Raw genomic sequence first — 13,247 nt, 5'->3', positions numbered from 1 at the left:
CCAAGGTGAGAAAAGTTGAAAGGGGCAGGGTGGGCAGGGCCACCAAAGCAGCTGCGCATGTGTATATATATATATATATATATATATATATATATATATTCCTCAGACCTTTTATTTTTCAGTCAGAAGCTTGATAAAGATTCTTTATAATTTATTTATTTGAATGAAAATATATTTACGGTATATATAATATGTACGTTCAGCTCTTTTTATATCTCTCTTTGTCCTTTAAATCTCATGATTTTTCTTCTCCCATGATTGCCCACTCTGTTGCTTTTTTCCTTCAAAGAAGACAGTAGCCAGTATAGTGTAAAATGAGAAAAAAAAAAAAAAAAAAAGAGCTGTGTGAAAAACATTTTTTGCTGTTATGATGTTCTGGAAAGCATTACTGCACTGCTCCGAATTCCCTTTTGCTGTGTTTTAGCAGTTCCTGGAAATCTGGTTCTATACCACTCACACAAATCATTGTTTATTATTCACTGCCAGTGCCAAACACTATTCTAACGACATGTTCAATGGCCAATATTATGCCTCCCTCCAAATATGTACACTGAATGCATCTAAAAATATATGAAGCAATCTGTATACAACCTAGAGGGACTCATTGCACATGTATTTTGTCCATTGCTGTCCACTGAGTGAAAAAGGTTAGCTTGATCTCAGACTTTGCCAAAGACCACAGCAGGTTGCACATAATGAATGATTTTGATGTTTGTGGTTTTTAGTAAGCTATGTGCAGATGCTGTTGGTCAAACTAGTGTACTGTCTTCTTCAATATTCCTATCTGCTCCTGTCTGTTACCACAAAATATTGGTTATGTGAAACTTCATTTGTCTGAAACCTGTCCACAGGGACAGTAGGTTACAGTCTTATATAGTCAGTTTCACAGGTGCTTTCTGTATTATTGTCTTTACATATTATCTACTTTCTTCTTGCTTTTTACTTGAAACCTTACTTTTACTCAGATTTGAGTCTCTTGCACATTTTCCTTTGAGCCACTCTTAAAAAGTAATGGCTCATTCTGGCCTTTTCCCTTTAGGCCTTTCAGAGAACTGTGTAGGCCCAACTGGGGAAGTGGTACAGGAGAGGGCAGGGTGCCCCCTGTGGGTGTTCCCACACCAATGGTAGTTGGACCTTGGGAGCAGGATATGGTCTGTGATTGAGAGCATGGAGAGGGGTTGTTGTTGTTGTTGAGGCCCATACCAGAGCCTGGACCCATGCCCAGACCCATCATGTTGTTGTTGAAGTGATGGGTTTTATAGTAGTGGTTGAGATGTTCCGATCGAGCCAGGTTAGGTAAGTTGACTATTTCTGGATGGTGCAGCCTGAGGCTCTGGCCCCCTCCTAATCCACTGCTTCCACTCTGTGTCACAGTGGAGCCTCCAGAGATACCACTGCCCCGACCACTGGCACCTGGACCCAGCTCATCCTCCACATTAATGATCTCAATAGCACGAGCAGGACCGTGATGTTTATGCAGCTGGTGCTGCTTCCTCAGCTTGTAGAATACCACCAGCATCACCGCTGCCATGAAGGTAATGGCTACAAAGCAGCCAATGATGATCTTTGTAGTTTTCATCACATCATCCAGGCCTGAGAAGCCTGGCTCAGTTGGCACAGTGAAGGTAGGTCGAGTGGCGCGAGGAGATGAGGACCAGCCAGCAGGCAGGGAGGAATCCGTGGTAGGAACTCCATCTGGCCACAGGTCAGAAGGAGTGGGGCCAGGGTGAACCCTAATAAAGGTCTCATTGATTGCAACTAATGCATAATCGTTCCCGCCCCCAGCCTCAACTGTTTCCACAGTAACTGTTGTAAAGTAGGTGTAGTTGACACTGGCATCAGCAGCAGTAACATTGAGGACAGCAGTAGCAGTGGTATTGCCAGCAGCATTGGTGACCATGCAGGTGTACTGGCCTGTGTCTCGCAGGGTGACATTTGTGAAGTTGAGTGTGCCATCATGCAGAACAGATATCCGTACCCGGTAAGACCCGTGGGTCATTAGCGTGCCATTGGGAGTTATCCAGTTTACAGATGTTGTGGATGTGCTTGTGCGACACTTCAACTCAGCAGCCATACCTTCTGTGACATTGAGGTCAGTGGGTGGCTCCACAATGACGGGCGCATAGCAGGTGAAGTGACTCTGGTCAAGCTCTCCAATGTACTTGCCTTTTAAGCCTGGGGGAGCATGGCAGCGCGCACAGCAAGTGGTGTTGCTCGGCACGGTCTCTTTCAACCACCAGCTAAGCCAAAGTACATCACAGTTGCAGACCCAAGGGTTGTGGTTAAGATGAACTCTCTCTAGTTGGTGAAGAGGTGTGAATAGATCATGGGGCAGAGAGTGAAGGGAATTGTGGGACAAGTTGAGCTCTTCCAGGTTCTTCAGGTCATCAAAGGCATTGCGTTCAATGACCGACACTTGTGAGTGCATTAGCCACAGCTTGCGAAGAGACACAAGTCCCTGAAAGGAACCAGGGCGAATGATTTCCAGACGATTTCCTGATAGCTCCAGTTCTTCCAAACGCACAAGGGCAGTCAATTTAGGAATGTCTTTCAAACCACACATGCCCAGGTTCAGGTACCGTAGATTAATGAGGCCCACAAAGGCTGCATCAGAGATGAAATCCAACTTCTTGAGCTCGCCCAGGTCCAGTCGGCGTAGCGAGGGTACCCGGTGGAAGGCATAGCCTGGCAGAGTCTCAATGGGGTTGTTGCGCAACCACAACTCTCGCAGCTTGCTGAGGTACTCAAAGGCATGTGACGGCACCAGTGTGAGGCGGTTATCAAAGAGTTCCAGTGTGTTGAGGTTTGGGAGGCCATTGAATGCTCCGACTTCTATTTGACGTATCTGATTCTTGGAGAGTTGAAGGATTTCAAGGTGCCTCAAGTGCTTGAAAGTGTCTGACTTGATAACCTACGGGGAGAAATAAGAATGAAGTTACAACACAATGTGTAGAATAAACAAAATTGTTCAGAGACATATATGGGTATTTTACAGTGTAAGGATTTTTGATTAAGTTAGAATAAAAGCATGTGTTTTGCCAAGCCAGCTTCCAGAATAAAGAGTGACTATTTTTAGCATATTTCTGCAAATCATTGATACATAATCTCAAAATTTTTCATTAATTTATGAACAAGATGTCCTCAGGAGAGTAATTTCTTCTGTAACATCAATAGAACAACATTGTCTGAGAAAAGATTGTGGGGTGATATATCAGGTTTGTGCTCTAAAGTGAGATCATTGTAATTTAAAGAGATACATAGTATTTATTTGCAAAAAAGTTGTGAAAAGTCCTCAAGGGTAACATGCAATAAATCACTCAGAAAACTCTTAGTTTGGAGGTTTCTAAGCTGAAAGCTAGTCAGGACAGGAACCCAATAAGAGCTCATTTTAAGAACAAGCATTTAAAAATTCATTATTCTTCTAACAAATGTTGTATTATGAATTTTTATACTTTTTTGCCACACACTGACAAAGACTGGGCCAAAAAAACACAGTCCATTTTGAGATTGGTATTGATGATATTGTTATAACCCAGACCTTGTTGCAATGGACAGTGGACGTGTTGTACCATGAACTTCATGCAACTGAGAAATTGTGGTGACAAAGTAAATAATTATCTGATACAGAAGTAATAGGGTGTGAAAATCCCCATTACAGCTGCAAACTGAGAGTCCTCTGACTTTCCTTTCTAGTGTAGGTTAAACATTGGCTACTCATGAGTACCTCACACAACACCATGTCTAAAATGAAAAGGAATATGATTTTAAGCGTGTTTCAGATAAGATTGTGATGACCCAAGGTATACACTTGTAAAATCAATCCAACACATGCTTACCTTAGTAATTTCCACAGAGATATACTTTCATTTTCCAACCTCACAATGATTGCAAACTCATATGCAAGACTGTAGGGTTACAGTGTAATAAGGTTTGACCAAAACACTATAAAATACCTGTAAGTGTCATCATTAAGGCTGGTACTCACATAAGGATTTTCTAAATCTGATCTGTTAGACCCCACACATGAAGATAAAAAAAAAATCTGACATTTAACACTTTTAAATGTACTGGTGTGATGTGCTCTGATAATCTCAGCACAGAACAACACACACATAACAATATTCTCCTGCAGCTGATCTAGAATCCAGTCCTCGAAGCCAGAAATCTTGCGTGATTAAACATGATCTAAATGAAGTAGAAAAAACATAGCAACAACCGGAAAAACAAAGAAAAACGAACCATGGCAACAGCCGGAAAACGCAACACCCAGCATAGCAGAGGACATACGTAATGAAGTAATGATGGTGGTCTTGCAACTATTGTTAACAGAAAAATTCAGAATTAAAGAAAATAACAGACTGGAGACAGCATGAACACGGACTTTTTCCTTCCTTGTTCTCTAGTCAGCTTGCTCTCTGATTGGCTACATGCTGTTCCACATCACAATCCAGAGTCACAACTCATGAGTCGTTGGCTTTTCCCACACATGAAGATTTTTGGTCATAAATATTGAACATGTTTAATATATATAATAGTTCAAGTCATGAGTAAATACCAGGTGACAGTGTTTCTTTTCTCAATCAGTATTTGCTTTGATTTAGGCACCAAAACCACTGTTAGACTCAAGATAGACCATGCTATAGTTTCAAATACAGCATTTCAATATGGTGCATTTTGTCATGTTAAGAAACTGAGGGGTACCTGACGAGTTCAAATAAGACCATATTTTCGTGTTTCAAAGATTTTTTTGATTGTTTGCGTTTTTTGTTTGCTAAAATTCAAAATGCTTCAATGTTTTGCTGGTAATTGGGCTGGTTTCCGTATAGAAAAAACATATTTGGACGTTTCTGTTACAATAACAAACTGAATAAACACTTTGGAATAATTGATGACATGCCATGCATTATGGAGAAGGATCAAATAAGTGCTTTGAAACTTTTATTTACTTTGATTTTGTATTTATTGTGGTGCATAATGGCATATAATATGGACTCCTAATGCTGACATATTTATTTTTATTAGTGATGAAACAGTTTGCAATGCATTTTGGCTTCACATAAAGAATATATAAAATACTGTCTGTGAATGAGTCACAGTTATAAATGCATATTTGATATCAGCAGCGGATCCTTCCACCCCAGTGATTGTAACCTATCAGCTCTGCAGACACACCACGACTACGGATGGCAAAATGGACAATTAAACCAAGACATCCATGTTGATAAAAATATTGTGAGCACATGGATCCAGAACTGCATCTAATCTAGTTACATGTTTGAATATCTTTGTGGTACTAAAACCATATTTATATTTTTATGAGAATTCAACAACTACTTTTGCCCATTTTTGTGTCTACTGAACCAACAAATTGCTTTGTGCCCTAAAGAAGAGTAATCATTACTGTTTACCCTTATTTCATCATTGCTGCTGTACTGTAATTGAACCCCTGTTGACCGTTTTCATCCTGACTGCTGTAAAGGCATGCCCAGGCAATGCATTCGTCTGGCAGCCGCCACCACACACTAAACTGACCTTTGTGTAGTGCATGTGCAAAAGGGCAGGCATTGCTCAGTGCTCACACAGCAACAACGTCATCATGGATAAAGCTCACAAGCCTCAGCCTGAGGACGTATCATCATTGCCATACTTAAGCAAATGTCTAGCTCTGACTTGCTTCATCTGTAAAACCTGCAGTTTAAATTATGATTTATTCAAGTAGGGACTAAAGGCACTCTTTACACAGTGATACCCACTAATTCTCATGAATAATGAAATATTAATGTTTTACCTGTGAATATGTGATTGTTATTTTTTAAAACAATTTTGGAACCATATTACAATGTCAGAGTTGTTACTCTGGATTTCTTCCTACTGTAGCTTCGTTGTACTTTAATTTCTTTAGGTGGTACATAATTTGTAGCAGTAGCTTTCAAAGCTTTTTTTTTCCTTCTTGTAAGTAGCTTCCCTGCATCGATAAATGGTGGTGATACAGAGAAGCTCAAATCAATAAGCCTCTCTTGCCGTAGAGCATAGTTACCTTGTTTTAAAGATTACAATCACAGTTAGTTTAATCACTAACACTTTTTATGTAATATAGCTGCAAAAAAATGTCCTTTTCAAACCGCCATATGCTTTTAAACAATTTGTTGATGTTAGAGGGGTGACTACAGTCACACCAGCTCTCTCTTATAGAGAAACCTGTCTGTCTGACAGATGCAAGTGCTGGATGAAGGTTTTTCATAGGAGTTGGGGGTTACACTGGGACCGGTGAAGTTAATCAGTCATATAGTGTGATCCCTTGAGAACCAAAACTCTTAATCAGAGGAAAAGCATGCTCTGTAATGTAAACAATAAAATGATCCAACAACACTAGAAACTGTCTGGTGTTGTTTTACTTAGACAAGTCCGTTTGGGTCTGTGACTACATTATTAGTAGCACCCATGTGGTTGCACTGCATACTCAGAGGGAAATACATATTCACCCCCAATGAACCAAAGCACTGTAGGTGTTGGTGATAGAGGCCATTCCCACTTGGATCTGTAAAGAACCAGCTTTGAACTGGTTTGATTTTCCACAGCAAGCAGAGCCATGTCATTAAGTCACTGCCTCTATTTAAACATGTTTAGACTTTTTAGGTATTTTGAAGTTTTGTTGAAAACCACTTTTATTTTAACAGATCATGATTTTCCCATGTCCCAAAGTTTATAAATGCTGTTGTAAATGGCTGTCCTGTTGAATGATTTTTGCATTCTCAACCAGTATTTCAAAATGCTGACTGCTATTTGTTAATTTTTTCACTGTGACTTCCAACAGAATTTGTAAATAGCAATTGTCAATAAAATTAAAAAGACATCCAATAATGTTGATAAAACATAGCTGCAAAAAGTGATAAAAACACATGTGAATGCTGTGCAGTGCAAGGCATTGGGCTGCATTCACAAAGAGGACACTTCTGCTTTGACTTCACATCAATGTTAAAGCTTAGTTTTTATTACTGAATTAAGAAGGCTAGATGCTACAATGGCTCTGGATTTTTAAAGATGGCAGCCACAACATCTTAAGTGGTCTTGTAGGGTCTCTAAAACCCTGCCTTCATTCTGCTGATGTAAGCGGTTCTTTGATCTGGCGGCAAAAAATCTGTACTATTTTAGCACCAGTTTCTGCAGGCTGGAGCTAGTGCTTAGGTGGTTGATGAGCCACAATAAAGACTCAATTGTCCTACTATAAGCAAGTGGTGCGAAAAGAAAAATAATGCGAGGGGGGAAAAATACTAATTGGTCAAAATTAGGTTTAGGGTGCATTCACACCATGATAGTGTGGGGGACTTGGTTGGATTGAGCGGGGAATCCTGAAAAATGTTGCACCTTCCTTTAGTTTGGTTTGCTTTCACATTGCACTTCACTCAAGCAGAACAATGCAGTTAAAACAACTGCTTCTTTGGGGGCAGTATTGCCCAAAACAACCACTGACCAAGAAGAAAATAAGCAGGAGGAAAGATAAAACCTGCTCATCCACTGACCAGGACTGAAAAAAGAAATCCTTCCCCTTTAACCGGCTTGTTCATCCCTAATTAACAACAAAGTAATGATAAATTTATGCAGCCTTAGGGTTTCTGGCTTTACTTTGAATTAGAATAAATCTTTGCTGAATTTAAAGAGATCCTGTCTTGTTTTTGTTCTCGAGCTTCCAATAAAACAATCGGTTAAACAGCGTTACAACATAATATGGTTTCACAGGATCTGTCCTGTATGAGCAGCAGGCAAGTCAGCAAGCTTTCCAGTTACTCTATTCACTTTCTCTCTTGGGTTCATTAGTTGATCTGTTTGCTTTCACACTGCAAGTGAACATAAACCTGTTTTTAAAAGGACCGGAGTTCGCTTGTTTGGTTTATAACAGAGTGCAAATGAGTATTCACACTGCTCCAAACAAACTGTACAACCTATGGAAGTGGTCCAAGTTTGTTTAAAGTGCGCCAAACAGCAGCGGTGTGAATGTGTCCTAATGGTGCATTCACACCAATCCTTCTCATTCAAATCCTAGTTTGCTCGCTTGGAAAGGCCAGTTTGTTTGGGGACGGTGTGAACGTGCAACTGAACTCTGATGCACATCAAAGAAGCGAACTCTGTTTCACCCACAAACATAGGTTTTGGTCCACTTCAAGTAAACCAAATGCACAGTGGAAGACACACACCCATAACATATGCTGTGAAATGATAGCTGGGAGAAATAGCTTGAGGCCAGACATGGAAGAACGCAGTAAATGTACTAATAGAAATATGGTCAACAGAAGACCTCTAGGATTTGATGTAGCACTGTATTTTGCTCTTCTGTGGTGAAAACATTAATACAATGATCTTTGTTTTAATTCAAGGGAGGCATTGCATCATCATGACTTCATAATATTATGTAACTGAGACATCTCTAAAACATCTATTGAAAACCCGTACCCAGAATGCTGCAAGCCCCAAATAAGTCTTGTGGGCTATTAGGTGTGAATGCACCCTTCTATCTATCTGTTTATTTGACAAACTGTCTCACATCGGGACATAACACCATCACATAATGAAACTCAGTAACTCTGAGCCACATTGTCTAGCTGATCCTATTTCGAACCCATTTGTAACTCCAAACACTGCAGTTTAGATTATTCCAGTATTTCTGTGACACTCTGGGTGTTACTACCTCCTCATTAGAATCCCTTGCAAATAAGCCGATGATCAGTATTGAACTATTTACATGAAGTGCTGCCGCAGACTAGAGCAGACAAGTCTATGAAGCGATTCACTTTTAAAACTGTGTACACATGTAGTGTGGTATTTTCCTTCATTTTATTTTCCAAATAAACAACCCAAAGAGATTTTTTTTTTCTTTCTGTTTTTTTTTTTTTTGTTCCCAGAAGAACATGATTTTGAAAAATCATGGCTGCCATGGGCCCTGGATGGCACTCATGAGCATTTGGTCCAACTGGAGCTCATTTGGCGAGAAGTCAAAGACAGCCAGTAAGTGAGCGCAACTAAAGGCCCCTTAAATCTCTGAACGTTTAAGATATGTGTGGCCAAAGCCCTCTGTGAGACACACAGAGACTCCTGGAGTCAGGCCATTTCCTCTTCTGTATGTAGAGCAAGAGTGGGGGAGTGGGTGGGGGAGTGGAAAGATGGAGGCTGGGTGATAGGCATGGGGGGGCTAAGGATGTTAAGAGGGGGTGGGAGCTGTCAAGGCTTTACTCTCAGGGTACTCAGTGGAGGAAAAAATAAGCCAGAGAATCTAGGATGCCTTCAGGTGTTAAAACATTTTTAGATTTTTAATCATTTCAAGTGGAGCTTCGGGATACAACAAACCGAATCGAAATCTGTGGGCTGAAAATGAAACGCAACAAATACTGTTATTACATCTTTAATTTTTCCTTTCATGTTAACGGCTCTTCTTGAATCCTCGCACACTATATCAAGTGACATGATGTCCCATTTATGCTCCCTTAACATCACATAATGTTTAATAAGATGTTTTCTCCAAAGAACAGGCCGCTGTGTCCAGCGTGTACAGCACATTTTTTGAGATGCACTGGAAAATTTTAACAATGTTTTCAACCCTAGTTGCTTTTCCTTGCTTTTCCTTTTCCTTAGAGGTAAAATGTAGTGAAAATTAAATTGAAGCCACAAAAGAGCATAGCTTTTTCAGCAACATTAAGATGAATTCAATTATATCAAATGCTGCAGTAAATCGTAAAATCAACCTGTTCCTTTAACAAATTTGGAGATTCCTGTGTCTTGTATCGATGGTTTGTGGTTAAACAATCTTCCATTGCAGCAGGAAAACCACAAAAGCCGTCTAGAGATCCTAGATAAAAAGGTAATAGATACAAAAGGCAGCATGGCATCGTGGAAATATGTCTTACTTTCAATTCATGTAATATTCTCTCAGTTCAGCTGAGGCTTAAGTACCTTTTTCTGTTATTATAAATGCTGACTCTCTTGTCTTTTCTTAGAAATTACGTTTCAAAATGAAAACCTGTCGCAACAAGTTAATCACAGTATCCCCAACTGCCTCAGATGATGCATGTGTGATAATGTCTGTGTAAATTTATTTATTTATGTGTGCATTCTTAAAAGAAGTGCCTCAGACTTGTTTCAAAGGATTAAGGTTAAATTTACTGTCTGTTTTCTGTCTGACTTCCGCTGTGCTGCAATATTAAAAATAATAATAATAACAGTGAACCAGTGAAGCGACCATAATTATACAAGAAACAAGTTGCTGCTGAAGGAAATCAATATTATTTTCTGAACACTTAAATTAAACTTAGCTGCAACAAAGAAAAAAAAAACAAATTAGCGTTAATGTGTTTCTCTTTAGCAAAAGATGATGGATTTTATTGGCAAAATCATTCATAAGTGAGTTTTTGTGTCCTATGTTTGCAGACTTTTAATCAACACTGACACGATTTCCCCACCTCCGATAATTACCTGTATGGAGTTCTCCTGTAGGTTGAGGTATCTCGTGTTGACTGATATGCTTTCAGGCACCTCCTCCAGGTTTTGCCTGGTGCAGATGACTCGGCTGGCCTGGTTGGAGCAGGTGCAGAGGGAAGGGCAGGATGAGGCGGCTCCCACTAACTCCAGCCCAGGGAGGAGGAGCCACAGTAGCAGCTGGGCCAATAGAAAGAGGAGGGGGGAAGGGCCGGGACGGCAGGTCAGCGTGGTGATGCGCATGGCAACTGGGACATGACCCTGCTCTTTAATCCGAAGGTACAGGTGAGGTGACTCCACACTGGTGGATTCGTGAGAAACGTTTTACTTTCCTCTCGGTCCTCCAGTGACAGTTTGTTCTCTCTAATTCCACATCCTCTGAGATGTTTTTGTCCTTCGTCGATCTCTGTGTTTTCTCCTCTTGTCTTTTGAACATAGAAATATGCAGATAAACAGATGTTATTCCCTTTTTTTCTTGGGCTGTTGGGGATTTTGAGTGAGGCTTGAGGAGCGCGAAGAACCCAGGAGGTACTGTGAAGAACAGAAAAGAAAAAGACAAAGAGAGGGAGAGAGAGCAGACATTAGAGTGTGAACGCAGACGGCTCAAACACACAGCGAATAGAAAAACAGTAGGAAGACATCTACTGTACTGCTTATCATGGGAAGGATTGTCAAAAAAAATCAACACTGTCAGAAGCATCAGAACTTCTGTGTCACTGATCATATCAAATCCCAAATAATCCCAGAGCAGATGTTCTGTCACTAATCAAACACACACACACACACACATGGTAAGACAGAAACTAATTTCTATGATTAACAGTTAAAACCAAGATGCAAAAACGTCTGATCCAAAGCAGGACAGTGAGGTGTAGTAATCACATTCTGCATCATACTCAAAATGTTCTGAAACTCCATTAAGCAAGAATGTTTTGGTATTAAATATTGCTTCACTAAAGCATAACTAATAAAAATCTGAGATAAGGGTGATTTTTTTTTAGATATAATGCAATTAATTTTAATTAAAACATTATTGAGCATCAGCATCTGTCACAGAAAGAAACCGCAAAAGCACATTTGAGGCCCTAAGCAGCAACAATCTCAGGTTCAGGAAAAGCAAACCACTGTTGAAGTTGTTAAATTTAACTTCAAGTCACTTCAAGTCAAGTTTCTCCAGAAACTTTCAGAGATACAAATTCAGTCCAGTTAAAACAAACCCAAATTAGGCAAATTTCTAGTAACTGTGTTCATATAATCTAGTAAGTTGGATTTTAGATTCTAAAAGTCAGAAAAATACCCGATCCTGAATGAAAATACAGTATCGCTACACCACATAAAACATTGTTAAATTTGTGCTAAAAATTACTGTTAAATGCCATTTCTGCTCTTTATGTCTTATTAAATCAACTGTAGACACAGTCCGGTCCAAACTTTATATTTCAACATATGGTGTATGTGCAAAACATTGTGTAATGTGTTTTAATGTGATGTGTTTTACAGGAGGAGCTTCCTCCTCCTGTCAATGCAACTAACTTATAAGAAAATCTGAGGAAAATCTGAATAAATAAATAACACTATTTTTATGTGAATGTTAATTGCTGGTTTTTTTTTCCAGTTAGAAGAAAAGCTAAAAATGGGCTGAAGTCAATAAAAAATAAAAAAAATACAAAATGAAGCAATCAAAACTCAAACAGAAACATGATGATTTCATGATAAACACTATGAAAATAATGGAAAGCTTAGTGGCAGAGAACATAGAAGGAACTATAAGTGATAAGTTTTGAACAGTTAATATTTTAGTGACGTAGATGTTGAAAAGCTCTGCTAACAGCCCTCTGTGTGTTTATATAAAGCGTCATGTGTTTTGTTTCCATCCTACGTTGTCACATATTGGACAACCGATTTAGTTATTTAAACTAGTTTGGCTTGTAAATCTGCCAATAAAAACTGGAAACACTTTAAAAAACTGATGCAAATAAAAAAAATATCAATGAATAATAAAAATATGGGATGTTTGTGAAATGTTTATAATAAAGTAAATGAATCAGGATGGATGGATGGATGGATGCCAAACTCAAAAATTTTATGAACCATAACAACAGTAGTTTTTGTACCTGAACTAAATGAAACAGATACAAAAATATACTATCATGGTCTGTATTAACCCCCCAATGCCTAAATTTATTTCATTTATTTAATTCTAAAATAAATAATCAAATAAATAGATGGAAAATGTCAGTTTAGTTTCACATAAAATAAATGAATAACAAGAAATAAGGATTAATAACAATTAAATAATATAGAAATAACTACTTGAATAAGAGTAAATTAAAGCAAATAAATAAATGAAATAGAATAACTAGATAACAAGAAATAAAATGTACAAAAGCCAGAAGTGATTTGATGCAAATAAAATAAAATACAAAAATAAATAAAAAGTAAAATTAAACAGATTGTTTGTATTCTCTGAATTCCTTGGGCCAATGATAAGAAGGCTTATCTGTTTATTATTATTATTATTATTATAAAAAGAAAACTTGTCTTTTAAACAAACTGTTTATCACTTTAAATCAAAGATTAAAAATCTGGCATGTGGCATAAAAAATACTTTTTGCTTCAGGCCTGCATAACAATAAAAGGCTAATTTACTTCCACAAACTTTGAATCAAATACGATCATTAAAATTTGCTCTAGCAAATGGTTTAAGCAGAACATTACTGATCAAATAGAAATATTTCAAATCTAACATTTACAGTGTGGGAAATAACATTGGATTTTACAGG

The 13,247-nt window shown here is 38.5% G+C and overlaps 1 protein-coding gene across 1 annotated transcript in view; it reads right to left on the bottom strand.

The window, feature by feature from the left end:
- Positions 1 to 285: 285 nt before the first annotated feature.
- The window catches only part of lrrc4ba (leucine rich repeat containing 4Ba), a 36,583-nt gene continuing 23,621 nt past the window's right edge, over positions 286 to 13,247 (bottom strand). The window contains exons 2-3 of the mRNA XM_041971317.1: positions 10,462 to 10,995; positions 286 to 2,911 (exon numbers count right to left, since the gene is read on the bottom strand). Coding sequence (XP_041827251.1) covers positions 962 to 2,911; positions 10,462 to 10,707 — 2,196 coding nt within the window. The 5' untranslated portion in view covers positions 10,708 to 10,995 and the 3' untranslated portion in view covers positions 286 to 961. The remainder of the gene's footprint in view (positions 2,912 to 10,461; positions 10,996 to 13,247) is intronic.

The sequence above is a fragment of the Melanotaenia boesemani genome, chromosome 2 (assembly GCF_017639745.1).
Source record: "Melanotaenia boesemani isolate fMelBoe1 chromosome 2, fMelBoe1.pri, whole genome shotgun sequence".
In the NCBI taxonomy this organism is placed as follows: domain Eukaryota; kingdom Metazoa; phylum Chordata; class Actinopteri; order Atheriniformes; family Melanotaeniidae; genus Melanotaenia; species Melanotaenia boesemani.
This window is presented reverse-complemented; position numbering and strand designations above follow the sequence as displayed.